Source organism: Bactrocera tryoni, chromosome 5 (assembly GCF_016617805.1).
Source record: "Bactrocera tryoni isolate S06 chromosome 5, CSIRO_BtryS06_freeze2, whole genome shotgun sequence".
NCBI classification, from domain to species: domain Eukaryota; kingdom Metazoa; phylum Arthropoda; class Insecta; order Diptera; family Tephritidae; genus Bactrocera; species Bactrocera tryoni.
In genome coordinates, this window is record NC_052503.1 from 36,392,678 (window position 1) to 36,412,787 (window position 20,110).

The 20,110-nt window shown below is 34.9% G+C and overlaps 1 protein-coding gene across 3 annotated transcripts; it reads right to left on the reverse strand.

Moving 5' to 3' along the window:
• Positions 1–511: 511 nt before the first annotated feature.
• On the reverse strand, positions 512–16,247 carry LOC120776647 (tyrosine-protein phosphatase non-receptor type 61F). 3 transcript variants are annotated; one of them, XM_040107480.1, is made up of 8 exons: positions 15,531–16,247; positions 7,078–7,251; positions 6,448–6,710; positions 6,146–6,371; positions 5,931–6,077; positions 5,231–5,859; positions 4,930–5,161; positions 512–1,137 (listed from the first exon to the last, which is right to left on the reverse strand). In XM_040107480.1, the coding sequence occupies exons 1-7, from the start codon at positions 15,693–15,695 to the stop codon at positions 4,957–4,959; spliced, it is 1,809 nt and encodes a 602-aa protein (XP_039963414.1). In that variant the 5' UTR covers positions 15,696–16,247; the 3' UTR covers positions 512–1,137; positions 4,930–4,956. The 3 variants fall into 3 exon arrangements, with proteins under 3 accessions (XP_039963414.1, XP_039963416.1, XP_039963413.1); XM_040107482.1 differs by having other exon boundaries at positions 5,033–5,161; positions 15,531–16,246; XM_040107479.1 differs by lacking the exon at positions 512–1,137 and having other exon boundaries at positions 3,626–5,161.
• Positions 16,248–20,110: the final 3,863 nt, after the last annotated feature.

The window sequence follows — 20,110 nt, forward strand, 5'->3', positions numbered from 1 at the left end:
CAACTACAGTATCCAGAATGAAGCTCTTCGTGTTGATGGCTCCACTGTGAATGATGGTTGTTGGAAGTGAGTTGCGTGCGAAGTCTGGTCCGCGTATTGTCTGATGTCGTCGAAGTAGTTGAAGAATGACCTCTTGATGTTCCTGGGAGCCGGTTCCGCTCCAAGCAGGTTATTGCAAGGATGATTTCTGCTAAAGCATCCCAATAGGAACTGCTTGGAGAGGAGTTGTTCGATAGGAGATATCAAGAGGCATCCTGTCGTAGTCCGAAATGCAGTATGCTGACAAGTCTTGAGCTTCCTCGTCTGGGTGGTTTACGGATTATAATCAATAATGATTTTTGAAATAAGCTCAATTTCGAACTTCGATGGTAAATATTTCGATTTTGGGAGCTAACTGCGAAAAACTTTTTACTTATAACTCAAACCTTCGCAAAGCAAAAATGGTTTGGCCCAACACCAGAAAATATAGTCGTTTTTTATGTATAGGACGGAAATATAATAATAGAAAATATTCAAGGTTATTTATTACTTGTTTTTATTGATATTTTCGCAGATGCTACACTTGCATAGGATACCCCGTCAAATATCCAATTATATTTTAAATTTACAATTTTTAGATCAATGCCAAATTACCAAGAGACAAAATGAAATATTCTCCATTTTTCATTGTTTAAGTTATGTAATTTTAGTGATTTTTTTCTTTTTTTCATCAACTAATGGATAAAATAAAATAAATAACTAGGATGGCTACGTTGATTAACGTAGTAATTTCATTAATCGTCAGCAGATAGATAATTAATAGAATAATGTCGTAGTTAGTTTACTTAAGGCATTTAATTCGAGTATTTTCACATCTACTATACACACGAACAGCATACTTTTCTTTATATGCGGGTGTTATAGTTATTTTGGTTTTTAAATACGGTTGCTTCGTTGTTGGTTGTTAGTTTCAATATTGTAGTTGGTCGCTGCGCAGTTTTTCTAATCATGTATACGATAGTTACTGTGAAGCTGAAATTTTCTCAAAGACACTCTTAATTCGTACAAACGAACATCTTCTCTCTCAGTCATGATCCACTTATGCAACATCCATACATCATTCCATACAAGCTTCATCATCACTACTTCTTCAAACGTCTGAAAAAAACACATACAAAACAAATACGGACAGATTTTAATACAACACAAAAATTACGAATTTCATATACATTTACATACATACAAATCTACTACATGCATGACTAGAAAAAAATCAGTTGAAATTCAATTATTTTGCCATCGTTTCTTAAATAATCTTTATTTCTCATATTAAATTTACTGATTTTCAAATAGTTAAAACATAGATCTTAATGTTTATATGTATGTTACTATAAAGGGATTTCATTTTACTGTTTTACATTTTTTTAAACTAGTATTTATGTAAATGTTATATATATATCAGTAATAACTCCTGCTGCTGCTTGTATTTGTAGTTGATTTATAATTTTTTTTTTTATAATATAAAAGTACATTTGTGTGTATACTTGCATTATAATTTTAGATTTTTGTTATAGCTGTATTTTCTTTTCATCCTGTGGTACTTATAAAAATAAATTGTTTTCTATATATATATATATATATATGTATTTATACACTAATAATATGTATGTATGGGCTTATACCAAAAGATCGAAAACTACGCGTAGCTCCACCACTTTTGTTTTTGAATTTATCAAACTTTAATATTTTCTAAATATGATATTATTTTTGTTCGTTTTTGAAACTCCATCACTTTTGCTGTTATATATCATGCTATGCTATATAGTGCAGCTTATACTCTTCGCCTTTTTTCTATATATATAAATTGAAAGATCATAACATATGCAAAAGGCTCTACTGTTCAAATTTAGTTGTCTATTAGCTTAGCTTTAATTACGCCACAAACTGTTTGACAACCTTTGAAAAGGTTTTTGATCGAGTATTTAACTTCTGCTTTGAAGTACTTCCCTATTTTGCAGCAATTCTATGGATAATAAATATCCGTTCATCGCTGTTTACTTAAACTGATATTGCTTTATATTATCGCTTTGTATAGTGTATCTATATATGTATGTATGTATTTATACACAAATTCATAGTCAGTAGGGAAGCGTTAACGTCTATTTTATTGTTTTTAGGTTGGGTTGCAAACAGTAATATTGGCTAATACATAACCTGTTTTCCTTTATAAACGGAAAATACGGTCAGTTAAACATAGTGTATATGTATATGATGCTTATCATTGGCTAACGTATAATTGCTTTCATAAATTGAAAACAAAACCAAAATGAACGGTATATAATTTTTTTTTAAGAGCATGTCGCATAAATATACATAATATGTACGAGTTAGTATATTAAGTCTTGTGTATGCATCGGGGGAAGGGCTGTGTACAAAAATATAGTCATAGATTGTGGTTTATTAAAAAAGTTTATGCCCATAAATGCGAGTTTCAAAATGTGGTTGGTTATCGTGCTAATAGTCAACAGTTGCGCATTAAAATAAGACATACTACAAATTGCAACAATATTTCATAAGCTAAAATATGTTGCGAAACAAACAGATTACATGAAAATGCAATTTTGCAACGCATTTACGAAACCGTTAGCGTTTAAAAAAATATTGTAGCTTGATTAAAGGTTTCGCCCGCAACAGGAAAATTTTTATTTTTCCAAAAATTGCTACGATCTTTAAACGAAAACTTGAATTTTTATAACCCTATGCGGCGCGGTATTCCTTTGCTTGCTTCTATGCGCCTTAGATTTTTTTTTTGTAATTGTAATAAATGTAAATTTTACATTTTTGTCATGTTTGATCTAATAATACATATGTAAGTGAGTAGGAAATAAGTTGTTAAGCCTCTCTTCATTTTTTCGCGCTTTCCTTAACGCCCTTTTATTTATTTTATTAATTTATATTTATTATTTGTGGGAAAGCGTTCAATCTGTATTGACAATATCAATTAAAATTAAACGAACAATATCTAATTCTTACTTTTGATTATAGATAAACTCGCTTTCAGCATATAGCCAGCGTCGTTATTCACTGGGAGTCATTTGCTAACAGGGTCATTAAAGCAATTCACGCTAAATGATAAAGTCTAATTTCAAGTTTCTAGAACACGACAGCTATTAGCAAGGTCCAGTAAAGCATACAAAGCAGAGCATTGCCGTACATGTGAACCGTCACCTAAGGAATCTGTTTAATGCGTTTAGCATGTATTTGATTAACGAACGCAGGACATGACATAGAAATCCGTTGAATTTTGATAACTATGCTGTGTGAAATTTTAGATAGAAGCATCGCTGCTCTCCTTTTCTCTTTTTTGTAATTGCGTTTGTTGTGATATTTCAATTTGACATTTTCATTTATGATATTTCACATTTGTGTGATCTGACAAACATTTAAAAACAGCTGAGTTTCTATGCGCTGTGTAAAATATAACTGCGGCTATGCTTCACATGCAATGTTTGTTTATGCAGTGCTGTGCTATGTATACGAGTACATAACAAATCAACAAATCTTTAGCCGTGTGGTCTATGTAAGCGTAAGAAATCCGGACTTCCATACAGTTAAGTATTGTTCTCAGAAGACTTTACAAAAAAAGTTGTGAGAATTTTGAGTTATTAATAGAAATATTGAAAATTACAGCACAATTATTGTGCCTGTAAATGATTTAACTGCAAATGCCAAGAGTTTAATATGCAAAGAAACAAAAAAATGCAATTCTTTAGCTCAAAAATATCCAATAAAGTTCTTAAAAATTTTCAAATATATCGATAACTTATGGTAAAAAATGAAAATTATGTATTAAAATTTTCTTTTAGCAGTGTGTTCTCAACTCAACCCTTAAGTATTAAAAATACCTTAGAAATTTAAGGAAATTCTTACGCAACAATTAATGCGGTTAGAAAGAAAAGTGTGGCATTTCTCAACTTAGCACTATTCATCTTAGATTCTCTATTATTTTTTATATAATGTTATGAATTGTAGATATTTACAAAGATGTAATTTGTTCTAGTTTTCGTTATACATATGCTCAGTCTATTGCGGTCAATTACATATACGAATCGAGCAGAAATTGTTTTGATACTTTGTAAAACTTAAGTTTCAATTTAAATGTATATCAAACTACTGAAACGGTAAGAAGAAATTCTGCTGGATTGGTCAAACTAATATAAAGTGTACAAAACACATTTTGGGCGCTCGATTTGAATATCATTGTTCTAAATATTTTGCTTCAAGGTCACAAGTTAGCTGGCTTGAACTTAAAGGGATCTACTTGTAAAAATAGACTTTTTCTTTTAGCAAAACGTTTATGTTGTTAGATTTCAAAAATAAGTAAATAATTTGGCCGAGTCTTATGGGAAAAATTATATATGTATATATGTAAAAATATGCTTGAATGTATGAATTTTAGGTGCATAGGGTGTGGTTTCTTGTGCGTGTTGTGGTTATAAGTAACTGAAACCAATGTTAAATTATAGAGCTCTAGGTATTTTATGTCAATAAAAGAGAAAATATTTATTATGCAAATGCTTTGGAAAGTAACGGTCAAATGAGTAAAGTAAACATTTCACAAATATGCTTCAAGATTTTACATCTTATTCAAAAGTATGAATTTACGTATGTAGATAACTATGTACTATTTACGGTTAATTTATGAATGTATTTGTAAATGTATTTGGATAATCTGCGTCTCAATTACATGCAAAATATTAACTCTGATTAATTCAATCAACATTAAATATTCTAAATAATAACTTATTCGCATTGTTGTTATTATTGATATTATTGGCGAGAGCGTTATTGTATATGTAAATGATGGAGCGCTTTAGAGCATGTGCGCGACACAAAGTTAACTATCAATTGTTGCTGATTGCGGCCTTTAAGCTGCTCAGTTTTATTTACCATTATTTGCAACACTCTGGTTTTGCTTTAGGCTAATTTCGAATATGCATACACACAAATCACACCCACAACAACACCCGCCGCAATATAGGTAATTAATGACCTTCGTTTCTTCGCCGCATGTTTGCTCTCTTCGGATTCGCGCTGCTTTCGCTTGATCTCGTTCACCTTGTGCTCGATATTCGCCTGTCGTTCGGCACGTTTTCGTCGCTTCAACTCATTTTCGGGACTTCTATAAAGGATTGATAAACTTGTTTTTAGTATCGTGTACCATACACATATAAGGGCGTTGCTGACTTACCCGACGGTGTTTGAATTACTATATGTAATATCGGTGCCATTTAATTTAACTTCGTCCAATTGCTCATTAAAGCCGCCTCCGCCACCACCGCTGCTTGCCCGTTCACTGCTTATACTCCGTTCATGTACAGCGTTAGCGTTTTTCATATCGTCCGCATTGTCATCAGTTTGTTCATTGATTTGCTCATCATTATCGTCGTCGTCACTTTCATCATTTTCGTAACATTCATTTTCATCACTCTCCGATCCATATATACGATCCAATGAGGCTTGAGTGATTTGAGGCTGTTGTGGTAAAGGTGGCAGCGGTCGATTTGACAAACTATCAGCTGTTTTTTCATTGTTTATGAAATTATTCAATGCATCCTTGCTAGTGTGATTTGCATTGTCGGTGAGTGCATATAATTCCTCGTTAAAACTTTCACTGGCTGGTATTTTTGGTAATGGTTTACCATGTAGGTTCAACGTTAATGAACCGGCAGGGCTACAACCGGCCATTGGCAGTGTTAGGGAATGTGTGCGTGGTGGCAAGGGTGGCGGAACATCGCCACTAGCTATTACATCGGGAGCATACTGTTCATGTGCACTGTCACTGCTGGTAATTGGGGTTTCTTTGTAATTTAGAAATTCCTGCAATTATTACGAAAATTAATATTTTTAAATGTTCAACGAATGAGCGAAGTATATAAAAAATAACTTACTGGATCTTTGAGCAATTTAATACCCTCTATGATTGATTGATAAGAGAAAAATAATTGATCTGCAGTCTGTATTAAGCCCATGCGATATCTGCGCAGCTCAAAAAGCACATCCTGCACAGAAACATTCGCTTCGCCTTCCTTCTCGATCTGCAGATAAAACAAGGAATATAGTGATGTTATGTGTTAAATTTAAAATTGCTTTCTCACACACTAACCAGTACTAAACAGCAGTCAACTAAACAAAATGTGCCAGAACGACCAATACCAGCGCTGCAATGCACAACTGCTGGTCCCACATCGGCATCGAGTGCGCCTGAGTCCCGCACTTGTTTTAGAAACTGTAGAAACGCTACTGGTGAACTAGGAATGCCAAAGTCTGGCCATGTTGTGTAGTGAAATTGCAGTATTTCACGGCTGGTATTTGTCTCCAGATCTGTTAGCCTTAAGATGAGTTTTGTGGATTTTTGTAGTAAATTTAAGAACTTGTTTGATTTAATTTAATCGTCTGTCTACTTACTTGAACCATCTGCGACAGAAGTTCTTATATTCTTCGCAACGTAGAAACTCAACGGTCAAATCCACTTCTTCTAATCTCAACGCATTCTCAGGACCCTTTCTGTCTGGCCAATAGTGATGACATTTAACTTGTTTCTTTTCCATTAATTTGTTCAGCATTAGAATGGCTTTGGTATTTTGTTCCCAAACCATTAGCCAAAAGTGGCCGACGGTGTCCACTAGAGGTCCTTGTGTTAAAATATATTTGCGATCGGCACGTTCCAGCTGAATGGAAATAAAATAGAGAAATAAAGCACATATTGGATTTCTTTAAGGGAGTACAAGGGTTTCACGGCTTCAAAAAAATTTCCTTTTCAATTTTTTATTTCTAGAATAATGTTATAATTTTTCAAGTTTCTACGAGTTTCTAATAGTTACCGAGATACAACCTTAAGCAGTTCAACGGTCAAGGACAGCTCTATTGTTACTCAAAACTTTAAATTTGCTGTTGTCTAGTCAAAATCTCTCGATAACTGTTGCCCCGATCTTGATAAGATATTAGATAGATCTTCGAAATTTATCATTCATTTCCTCTTCACCCCATCGAAGCCCATTTAACCCCTTAAATCACTAATTATTATTACTGTCTTACCTGAACAAGATTTGCATTTATATAGTCAACACTGCCCCTATGGATGATGATGCGAGAGTGATCGTACGGGTTTACATCTCTGTATCTGTTTAGGCAGCGATTGTAAGGTTTCTCCGATTCAATAGTGCCAAACTGTTTTTCACTAGCTTCACGTTCACAGTGATCACGAATTTCCTTGAATGAAAAAAATAAATGCATTTTTAATAATTTAAATATAACAATTTAAAGGGAGTTTAAAATAGAGCTAAGTTTGGCCGTAACCAAACATTTTATTTACATATTTTTACAATCCCTACGATAGACAGTTAGTTCCATGTTACCGGAATCGAGTTTTATCCTGCCAAGGGATTTTTTCGGAGATCTAACACCGTTTGAAAATGCAAGTTTTAGATTTCAGATTTTAAAGTCTCGAAATTTTTTTGACAAAACTAAATAATCAAAAATGTTAAATGTAAATTCAACATGTAATATTCGAAGAAAGCGAAGTTGTAATCCGATCTGAACAATTTCTTCGGAAATTGTACCGAAGCTTTGGGAAATTCATGCCAAATTAGGTGAAGCTATTTTGCAAAGTAAAAAAATCCACATCGTGCTTATTATACATAGTTATATGGAAGCCAAGAAACGTCACGCTGATTTGTTATTGAGGTGACTTCCTTTGATGAAACATTACATTTATTCACGGCATACACACACATACACACACACACACACACCCAAAACAGATGGCTTAAGACTTCGTAGTGATATCATGCCACACACGCGACATGCAATTGAATGCATTACAATAAAAATACACACACACACGCATACGTATGCATGCATATTTAAAAAGTCAGAACACACACAAAGGCCGATAAAAATTACAAGATTTCTGAGTATTATGAATGAATTTCTGGCGAAAAAAAAAACACAAAGGCAAAGAGATAGAAAACCTGAACATGGAGCAACTGTTGCCAGCTCCGCTATCATGGTGACCGTTATAATCGTCAAATATAACACTTTTCTCACATGCACAATTAACTAGGCTAACAAATTTTAGCGGCGTTCGCAGCAATGTGCTTAGAAGAGTGCTTTATTTTAACTGTTGTGTATATATACATATATACTTACATATGTACATATGTAGTTCTAATCACATGCTTGTGTGTGTGTAAACAACTCAAGGTGTACAGGCAGTGCATTTAGCGCCTTATATGTATGTATGTATGATCAATGTCGTGTGGTAATGTGAAAACATTTACCCAGTTGTGCTCGCGTGTGTGCCGGTATGCAAACACTACAGCACGTTGTACATACATATGTACATACACACACAGGCGTACAGTGCGAAACCCATCATTGGATATCTTAACAATTCGCAACGAAAATTGAATTGCACATAATCTTGTACTCATTAAAAATAAAAACAATGCAATCGTTACATACATACATATTTAACTTGAGAACTAGAGCGAAACAGAGTGCGATGTCAGAGGAATGTTGTAGCTAAAGATGCTTTTTAAGAGTAACGAGAAAATGATGATATGATACCCTTCATATGTTTTCCTGATTTTGATCAATCAGTTTAAATGGCAGCTAAGTACATATGTACATACAGACATGAATACATATGCTGTAGTGATCCGATCTCAACAATTTATCCGCAAATTGCAGAGATGCTTTGGATAATAATCTTTGCCAATTTTCGTGAAGATATCTCGTCAAATAAAAAAGTTTACCATACAAGGACTTGAGTTCGATGAGTGAGTTTGGTACAACAGTAGAGGCCAGCTAATCCGGACATGGCCTAATCCGGATTCCACTGTAATCCGGACAGGGTTAAAAAACTCAAAATTTCTATTATGTCCCTTGTAATCCGGACCGATATTCACTATCCGTATTCTCTAATCCGGATCACATGTTTATTATTCACTACATTCGCTTTTATGCTTTATTGGTTTAAGCTTTTTTTGTTTTTTTGGAACATGTGTATTATTTGTTATAATAAACAAACGGAAATTTATAAATATTTTTTCATAATACATATGTAGTTCTGATATGTCTTTGGTAATCCGGATTTCCTTATTTTCCGGATAGGGGCCGGTTTTAATTGATCCGGATTAGCGGGCCTCTACTGTATATATAAATAAAATATATATAATAACATTAGTTTAGTAGTTTTTGTATTTATTTGTTTTTGCATGGCTTATCACATTTTTGGTTATTCCACTTTTCATTGCTGTGATTTACCTATTCATAATTTTTATCAGCGCTGCCACCATAATGGTGACGTTTCGTACATACAAACTTTTACGACAAAGTACTTATATGGGAATTACTCATCAATTGCTGATCGATATATGTACAGTTGCGGTAAAAAAAATAGCGCTACAATTTTCTACTGATAAAGTTTTAAAATATATTTTATCCTTTTTCTGATCTGGCTGCAATCACTATGGGATATCGTTATGTGTGGTGTGCTTTCCAAGTTTCAACAGAACGTTACAAATTTAAACGAAATTGCTCGGTTGTTCCAGGAAAATTATGCGAAACGCTATATATTATGAACAGAGTGGAAACGCGTGGCTAAAGCGAAGAATATCACCAAAAATTATAGCGCTCTTAACCAGACTATGCAAAGCAAAGCCATTTACGCCAGCAACGGAAATAAAAAAAGAGCTGAATGTGAATGTTAGTGTGTGGACAGCTCGCCGTCGTTTGCGTGAGAACAAACTAAATGCTTATAGCCCTAGGAAAGTACCGCTTCTTACTACAAAACACGTAGCAAAGCGGATGTAATTTGGGAAAATCCTCTTAGAATGGTTAGTTGAAAGGTGGCGATAGATTCTTTGGACTGACAAGGTCGTTTTGTTTGGTGACCGGGGATCCCGATCTTATCATACGTTAGAAGACCTATTAATACAGAACGTTCGTAGAAATATACCACAATATACAGTAAAGCACGGCGGCCACAGTATTATGGTTTTGGCATGCTTTTCTTACTACTATGGCGTTGACCCAATTCATTGCATTAGAACTACGAGGGATCGGCATGCATATGTTGATATTTTGCAAAACGTGATGTTGGCGGTTGCCTGAGAGGAAACACCGTTAATTTGAACAATGAAGCTGTATAATGGATGAATGAAGCAAACAAGCATAAGTACAAGTAAGCTTGATGCATTGGCCTCCGCAATCGCCAGATTTGAATCCAATTGAAAAACTTTGGGTCGATTTAAAAAAAAAAACCGTTGTTTAATTATGAGCCGAAAAACAATACTGAGTAATGGGGGGATGCGATTCCCGTGGAAAGATGTCAGCAACCAGTTGACTCCATAGCAGCACGATGTACCTCTGTTATTGTCAAAAAAGAATATGCAAGTTTGAATAAACATTTTTTATGGAAAATTTAATAGTTAAAGTTCCCAAGGTTTTTTCTGTCAAACATTTATTACCGGTGAAGCGCTATCATTTTGATCGCGGCTGTATATACATATGTATGTACTTACATACATATGTACATATCTCTCTGCCAATTGTTTTGTTTACATGCGTACATATCATAACATAGAATCGGCCAAATTCGTATTCATACACCACATTTTAAATGGAAAGTAGTATTTTTCCACTAAAAGGTTAAAATAAATATGTCGCAATTATTTAAATAAAACAAAACGAGAAGCATTTTACCATAATACTTCGAATTTCGAAGATACAGTCACACAGATAATATAAAAAATACATCAACCAAGGTGTAACGGGTGTTTTTTTTAGAGTGTGGAGTTGGTCTTTTTGACAGCTGTTATTTGATTTATGCTCAGTTTGGTTTGCCATTTCATAATGGACAGACTTACTACGGAATTTTTCAAATATTCACACGACAATTTTTAACAATGAAACTCATCTTTGGTTGAATGGTTGAGACACCGTTACATCTTTAAAAAGTCACTGTTCGGTGTGCTCTATGGACAGAGGTATGTATGTATGTATTTGCCCATGGTTCTTCAAATTATAGCGGAACATATTGTTACAGTCAATTGGGAACGCTATAGAGCTGTGTTTAATGACTTAAGACGGCGCTACATGCCAGACAGCGAAACAATCAACTTATTGAAGGAAACTTTTTGTGGGCCCATTATATCGCGTCGTTAGTCGGTATTTTGGGTAAGGTTACGTGAAGTCCCTTGTCTACAGAGATAAGCCCGAGACGATTGTCGTCTTAGAAGATAATATTTGGCAACTCCATATTTTGGAGAAAGTTGTTGAAAATTTAGACTTCCGACTCGAATTTTGCTGTTGCAAGAAATCATTTTCGAAACATAATGATAAACCTTTATCTTTCCTTTGCATTTAGAGGACGCAAAGCTAAATTCTTGACCATAACATTATATTATATGTGACCTGGTCTACGAAAAGGGGGCTTAGGTGTCAAAAAAAGGAGAACAATTAATGAGATGACGATTATTTTTAACAGATTTTCCCAGAAAACTAGTTTTCGCACGTTAGCTCCCTTTTCGTAGACCAGGTCACATACATATGTATTTTATTTCCACTTGAAAAGTACATGTCTAAACACTTTTCTTAAAAAACAAAAACTAGTTGAATTAAGTCAGAATGGTACTTTTCATTGAAAGCCTTCCCCTTTATCTGCTTTCATGAACATATCTGTACATACATAAGTACGTAAAAATAAAAAGTTTTTTTACAAAAGATGAATTTTGAACTTTTATTTACAATGCCCATTTATCATAGACAAACAGCAGTGACTCACGTTAGGCACGAGAATCAGCTGTTCGTTTAGTATATACATTTGCCAGACAATGCCTTGTGTGCCTCGTTATTTTGCATCAACGATCACTAGTAGCGTATAAAAATCATTTACTTATTTGAAAGTTCACCAAATTGAGCGACGACCGCCTAGCTGTCTGACTGACCTTCCAGGAATGCCGTTTGTGCGTTTGCTTTCAATTTAAACGTTTTTATACTTTTTGCAAGTTTCCGTTTCACCTCTTTTCGTTGAAAAGCGTTACTAAAAATGATTTGAGCGAGAGTGAGAAGAATGTGACATGGAAAGGAATATTATCCAATATTATAGTATTATTGCTTTTAGCACGAAATAAATATTAGTCTGTATACATTTTCTCGGAAATATAGCGATTGGTGTTCAAATTGCGATTTTGTGGGAAGTTTGCTTCGAAATGTGTTGTTTTTGTTTCTTTAAATCTGTCTTAGACAGGCCTCTGCATGCAAATGTATGTATGTGTAGTCATGTCTGGCTATCTGGATGCTGTGGTGAATACAATTTTCATCCGCATGTGTTTACTTATGCATTTGCTGTGAATGTTTCAAGGAAGGTACGAATGGGTATTTTGAACCAGGACATATTGAAACAACATCGTCAACATTAGTTACAGTGACTCACAATTTTTTCGGTGGAAATTCATTCAAATATGTATATTTAACGCATATTTAGCGATAATTTATTTTCAATCTCAAACGCAACTTAAATTCGGAACTATTTGGAATTTTGAGTAACTGTTGACGATTCCGTTAATGTCTTGTTAATTTATGTTTTATTACTGGAAATCTGAAGAAGCTGACAAGTGCTACAAAAATCTAATACTTACATATTTAAAAGAAAGAAATTACATCGGGAAAACGCGTGCAAAACGCATAGGAAGTAGCTATGTATGTATGTGTCCATTCTGAAGCGTTATAAATTATAAGGCACATCTAAATCTTTAATCAGAGCTCTTGAAAGTGGATTCACAAAGAAAAACACAACAACGAGGATGGAATGAAATTTAAGGAACCTAGAACTGTGGAGGATGGAGTCATGTTTGGAAGTTCAGGCAAGTGAGGAAAGTTCTCCGAGCGCCATTCGCTTGGAAATGATCAGAAACGATTCTTTTACATATGGCTCAAGCAGCTCACGACTTCCGGTCTTAGACCAAGTTTTCTCTGCGTAGCAAACAACAAACGTTTGAAGGTGAGCTGAAGTAAGAAGGCGAAACATCCCTCCCAAGGTTATTCTTTGGGTTTGGGACCCGTTACGAAAAAAAATACTTCAAATAAAAGGATAAATCAGCTTCGGATGAGGCACATTGTTTATTTTCTAATTAGCACCTTTTTTAGGTTAAAAACTTAAAAAATAGAATAAATTAAAAATAGAAAGGCAAACATCCGTCAATTTGAGTCATATTTCAAATTCTAATGTTGGAAACATTTCACTGACCACTCGTGTATTTTCAATAAAAGAAAAAAACGCAACTTCGGAGCTACATACTTATAACATCCTTCACAGATAAATTTCTTATAGCATAAAACAATAAAAAAAGTTCACTATCTTGCTTTTGATAGTTGTCCGATCTGAACAATTTGTTCGAATATTGTAGCGACACAATTTTAACAGATCAAACACAACCAAAATTTTGAATAAAATTCAACTTCACATGCCGCCATTTTATCAATTTAAAATTTTTTTTCTTCAAAAAAATGAGTTATTTTTAAGTTTTGTTAATTCCTAAAAATTGTTTTTTAACATATACCTCTAGGAGTACGCCTTAATATGAGTTTGTAACAAACACTTTTGCCAAAAGCAATATATCATCTCTCAAATTGATTATTGTTGGGGACTCTAGCTCTTGATAAAATACAAAAATTCCAAGGATTCGAATATATTCTCTATAGTCAAAATATTTTCGAAATAGAGAAAAATCATCATTAATAAATTTATGAGGCTTATGCTACTTGCATTTCCGTCCATTAGACTTAGTTAATATTACCATTAACCATTACTAAGTATTTCCTACTATTTTCAATTAAATGCTCGACAATAAACAAAAACAATTTTTTTTTTGCAGGAATTACCAATAATTCAAGTTAATCTTTAATTATAGGTATAATGTAAGTGTATTTCTCCTTATTAAAAAATGTGAATCCCCAGTAGACAATATAAAAGCATTATTTCAATAAAATTCTTATAATGCAAATCAAATTAAGCAATGTGAAAAAGTTTAATAACCTAACTTAATAAACATATATGTGTGTATATATACTTAAATTGCTTTTTTTATGAATTTTGAAAGGCAAAAATTTCCTGTTGGGTTTACTTGTAGATAACAGGTAGGTGTTTGTTAAAAGAGCATATGTCCAACTCATTGACGGATTGCAGAAAATATAAATTCCAACAAATATAATTCCGCTACAACTTGAGAGCTCTTGTGATGACGAGTTTCCAACAACAAATTATACTTTACTTGAAGCATGAAAGTACCTGCATCCAAAGAGGTCTGTATTATGACGTAACTATTAGTCAGCTGGCTATGTTTAATATTAATGTGAAATACAAATAACTGATGTTATGTACATACATACATACATCTGCGATATGTATGAAAGTAATACTGAGAGTGGGTGTGTAAACAATGTAAACCTCCGAACAGACATTCAGGTGCACATTAGAGAGACATGTGTAGTTTAAAATTTAAAAAAGGCGTCGTGAAGGAAGGTTGTCTTCTATAATTGTATGCTATGGTGAAATGCTTTTATATTACTGACAGTGTAATAATTTCAGAAATTATCAATTTAACGCCGATACAGATCGATTATTTGATAACATGCTCATGTCGCGCCATTTGGTGAGATCAGTTAAATATCATGATCATGTTGCTTATAATGCACCCAACATGTGATATGTTATCAGGGATTTTGGTCATATAACAACTTTAGTTTTTTTAATTTTATTGTTTGGGAATTTTATGTGCTCTTTTGCTGGAAATGCCCAGCGAATTTTGAAAATGTGAAGTGTTTTTGAAGTATAGTATATAGCGTTTACTTCTTTCACTCGTGGTTTTCCAATCGACGTGCTGAGCTTAATCTCCCCAACCAAAAGTACACAAGTAAATAAGAATTAAACATCGCTACATTCAATTGTATACAAATGTGTATACGACTACACTTTTACTTCTTTCACTCGTGGTTTTCCAATCGACGTGCTGAGCTTAATCTCCCCAACCAAAAGTACACAAGTAAATAAGAATTAAACATCGCTACATTCAATTGTATACAAATGTGTATACGACTACACTTTCGTACATACCATGTACAAGCTGGTTTGTAGGCAATGACTATGTACTTTCCTAGTTTACTTCTTGATTCTCTCATAGATTTCGTAGAAGCCAGCATAAAATAAAAACAAATAAAAATAGTAACTGTGAAGGCGATGAATATGTAGATAATACAGGGTTAATAAGAGAGAAAACCAAAAACGTTAGAATTAGCGGAACAGCGTCTATACCCTTTACTGAAAAATATTTTGCACCAATAAAATTGTATTACACTTTGTTTTCGTTAAATTTTTGTTTTGAAAATTATTTTTGTATAAAATAATCACAAATTCAACAAAAATCTTGCTTTAATTTTCTTTTGGGAGCATTCACCCCACTGCGGGTTTATTGTTTACTGTTTACCTGGTAGCACCTATGCCAGCCTTGTCGATCAGCGATTCTATTATACTCAGCTTCTATGGTGCCGCTGCCGCTCCCGTTGGCGTTACCTGCCGCTATGCTGCTTCCCACATTATCGCTGTCACAAGTACTCGTTGTTGTATCATTTCTATTAGTAGTTGAAGTCATCTTTTCACGTTTTCGGTTCGTTTAACAATTTATAATATTCTTTAAAAATATGATATTTAAATGAATACCCAATATGTATAACTTTTAAAAGATGTAAATTTTTTCGTGGTTAACTTCGTTGAAACAGTGTAATAATTGAATGTCAAACATTCCACACAATACTATTTATTACTTTCGTTTTAGCCACAAACACATTGGTATGACTTATTTCATGATAATTGCCGGAAATACACAGAACACTATATTATAATAACTGGAAGAGTGTATCTTTGTAACTTTTATTATAGATTAAAAGAAAATCGAGTTGCACATTTGGTGATAAAAAAAATAAGCAAAGCGAAGAACTTGCCGATTCAACACAAGCTCTGCAAAATATATATTTGCCTTGCAATACACGCGTACACTATTCAATAAGCTTTATTAAAAACTCCTTATTTATTCGTTCCCGTTCACACTATTAGCAAAACGTAATTTTTCATTTTGCAAGCAAAAATTAAGAAATGTAATGAAGAAATTTCGCACTTTAATTCGTCTCTCACTTTTTTGCCCAATGGTCGTGTTGCCGCTGCGAATTCGCTGGTGTGTCATGTCAAACAAATTGTAGGGTTGCATCATTAGGTATTGCATAGTGTTGCCAATGTTACCTTAAATTAAAAGAATATTCCACAGGGTGTTCAAGAATTGTTTGATCATTCAATATTATTAGGAGTAGATCATTTTCCTCGATTTTTATTTTTTTTCCCTTTGTTTATTATTTAGCGTATCGGTTATTTCCCATCTATCAGTTAAATCAGTGATTTATTACCCACCAGCGCCACCAGAGTTTCTGTTAAGGTTTCTATGAGCTCAATAGACAACTCTAACCGAAACTTTTTTTTTTTTTACTAAAGGCCTTATGAATTACAGGGTGTGTAAGCTTTAGTTTCCACGCTAATTTTTTAAATGTATTGGAGTTTTGGTAACAATGACTTGCTGTGCTATTTGTTACTACAGTCGACGTTAACATATTAGAACAAATTTCTTTTCCAGGTGGTTTAATGAAATTGTGCTTTTATTTAAATACCGCTAGGTAATTCTTAAACAAAAATAACAGAGTTGCACAAATATTGATTTTAAAGTAAAGATTCTTCTATCAAAAAAAGGCTTTCAATATTTACGTACTTAGATACGGAATATGTGGACCTTAATGTCTACAGCTAACTTTAACCGAAAAAGTCAGTCAATCTTTGAGTTATAGTTTTTTTTATATAATTTCTTGATAACGTGTTTATGTGTTTAAAATGAATAGAATCAGGATGATACTTCCTCCAGCTCAATATGTGATAACGACATTTAGAGATCGTCTTTTTCTGATAATAGTGCGAGCTCGTGCCCAATAAGGTTACATACCTCTGGTCTATTGTGTTTTATAGAATCCAGAAGCTTAGTAAAGCGGATGCGATATTCGTTGTTCTTAATTCATTCCCCAATAGCTTGAATTCTCTTTCTGCGATTGCCGGTTTATCAAATAGTATGCTCCTGGTGTCTCCTTACAATATACATATGTACTCGTATATCTGCAATCGGTTTGGGCCGGGAAGACGAAACTTCGCCAATTGTCTCTGTCCTGTGTGAACGACATGGTCTGACCAGCTCATTCGTGGCATTTTTACCTATATCGCCAAATAGTTCACACAGCTCTCGTGGTTCCATTTTCTTCGAAACTCATGGCTCACGTGAACGGCTCCAAAGATCTTGCGAAGAACAGTTCTCTGGAATGATCCATGAGCTTTTCATCTCGGGTCGTCATAGTCTATGTTTCTCCGCCATATAATACGACGGGAATAATGAGAGATTTATAGAACGTAAAATTTGTTCGTCGAGAGAAGCTGCTTCTTAATTGGCTACCGATTCCAAAGTAGCACCTCTTGACAAGAGTTATTCTACGCTTGATCTCCAAGGTTAGATTAGTTAGGGATATTTGTATGTGGTCTCCAGGAACTTTATCTTGCTCTCGTTCCCCACAAGACCAACCTATTTCTTTTTCTACGCTTGAAAAGGCTGCGCTGACGGCTCGAGAAGCAGCTTTAAAATTGATAAAGAGGTGACGGAGGTCGATCTTTTTGTCAAGAGTTTTCTCAAAGATTTGACGTATTGTTTCGCTTCTCTTTCTACGTTTGAAAAGGCTGCGCTGACAGTTCGAAAAGCGGCTTTAAAATTGCCAAAAAGTCATGAGTGTCGATCTGTTTGTCAAGAGTCTTCTCAAAGATTTAACGTATTGTGAAAATCTGTTATATGGTGAATTTGCCAGGTCTAAAAAGACACACTGACAAGGTAAAATCAGTTGTTTTACAATAAGCTTAGAATTAGCTTTATACGCGATATTAAGCAGATTGATTCCGCGATAGTTGGCGCAGACTGTAATCTCCCTTCTCAGAGCTTCGTTCTGGATACTGTAGCAGGTTAAACTCCTACTTGTCCAGAATAGACCCCGACATATCCAACATATGCTCTGCATGGAATGAGTCTTCGCATGACACTGGCCACCTCTTTACATGTCTCGCCAACCCCCCTCATTTAACACCCATTTCCCTTTGGTCGGACCCCGTCGAAACAGCACGATTCCTGGGCCTCCCGCTAGATGACGTCGACGAAAACCTAGATAATAAGCTGAGAGTGATAACCGTTAGAACAACAACAACAACAATCTCCCTTCTCGTGAATAGAGCAAAGTACACTCGTATTCCAATCATTGGACATGCTTTAAATAGCTCAGACGGTAATCCACCTTTTGGGGCTTTGTTGTTTTTCGTAAGCCACTTTAGAGCTATTTTCACCTCGTCAAGGAGTGTTCGAGTGTACTCAGTGTGTCTGTTATAAGGTTTTGTTTCCTGTCTTTATAGAGGTCGGCCCAGGACTTGAAACCATTTGTTTGCTGCCTTAACTCCTGATAAAATTTTCAGGCCGAACTCCAGCTAGCCAGCATCTCAAGCAAAGGACATCTTTCTCCCCAATTTCTTCTTATTTTTTACTGGCGTAGACATCGCTTACGCGGTTATAGCCGAGTTAACAACAACGCGCCAGTCTTTCCTTCTTTTCGCTATTTGGCACCAATTCAATGCAGCCAAGTCTTTCTCCACCTGACCTCTCCAACGGAGTGGAGGTCTTCCTCTTCCGTACAGCTTATCGTTCCATCGACGCGGTAATCGCCGTTGCTATTAAGGCTGACTCGTCAGATGATGTCAATGCCTATGCATCCGAATCATATAGTCGGGAGGAGATTTAACTTTTCAATTGCCTACTCAGTCCAAAGACATCTGTTGGATTTAAAGGCCAATACAAAAAATTATATATGACTTCAAAGTTATAACTGTTAACAGTATCGTGCGAGCCAAGTTCGAATGTGATGACTGTTTGTTTGATGACAGGAGACATTTCATCTTGTCCTCGTTCACAACCCGATCCATACTCTTAACTTCGTTATTCAGTCTGGCGAAAGCCGAACTAACGGCGCGGTTGTTAAAGCCAATGATATCGATTTCATCGGTGTGTAGTGTTTCTGGCGTTTTTTGTTAGTCGGTTAACGCACTTTTAGTGATTTTCAACATAACCTTTGTATGGGAGGTGGGCGTGGTTATTATCCGATTTCTTCCATTTTTGAACTGTATATGGAAATGTCTGAAAAAAACGACTCTGTAGAGTTTGGTTGACATAGCTATAGTAGTTTCCGAGATATGTACAAAAAACTTAGTAGGGGGCGGGGACACGCCAACTTTTCCAAAAAAATTACGTCCAAATATGCCCCTCCCTAATGCGATCCTTTGTGTCAAATTTCACTTTAATATCTTTATTTATGGCTTAGTTATGACACTTTATAGGTTTTCGGTTTCCGCCATTTTGTGGGCGTGACAGTGGGCCGATTTTGCCCATCTTCGAACTTAACCTTCTTATGGAGCCAAGGAATACGTGTACCAAGTTTCATCATGATATCTCAATTTTTACTCCAGTTACAGCTTGAACGGACGGACGGACAGACGGACGGACGGACAGACAGACATCCGGATTTCGACTCTACTCGTCACCCTGAGTCACTTTGGTATATATAACCCTATATCTGACTCTTTTAGTTTTAGGATTTACAAACAACCGTTATGTGAACAAAACTATAATACTCTCCTTAGCAACTTTGTTGCGAGAGTATAATGTTAGCATCGGCAAGTATTAAAAATAATTTTCTTAAGTTCTGACACAAGATCTCGACGTAAAACGCACTAAGTAGTTCTATACGTTAATCCACATTGACGCGAACGGCGCCGAATCGACTCTTCACGGTCTTCGCGTGTCAAAGTAAGTATCCTGTACTCGGAGGCTTGAAGAGTTGTAGTCCTCTTTCCACCTTTTTAGGGTTTTGGGTAGACGGTCGTACTTTATAAATC

Bases quoted from the DNA above. Each gene is read 5' to 3' on its own strand.
- LOC120776647 (XM_040107480.1), bottom strand. From the start codon at position 15,695: ATGACTTCAACTACTAATAGAAATGATACAACAACGAGTACTTGTGAC. The intron at 6,711-7,077 runs GTAAGACAGTAA...ATTTCCATTCAG, and splicing joins TAAATGCAAATCTTGTTCAG to CTGGAACGTGCCGATCGCAA. The intron at 5,860-5,930 runs GTAAGTTATTTT...TAATAATTGCAG, and splicing joins TTAAATTGCTCAAAGATCCA to GAATTTCTAAATTACAAAGA.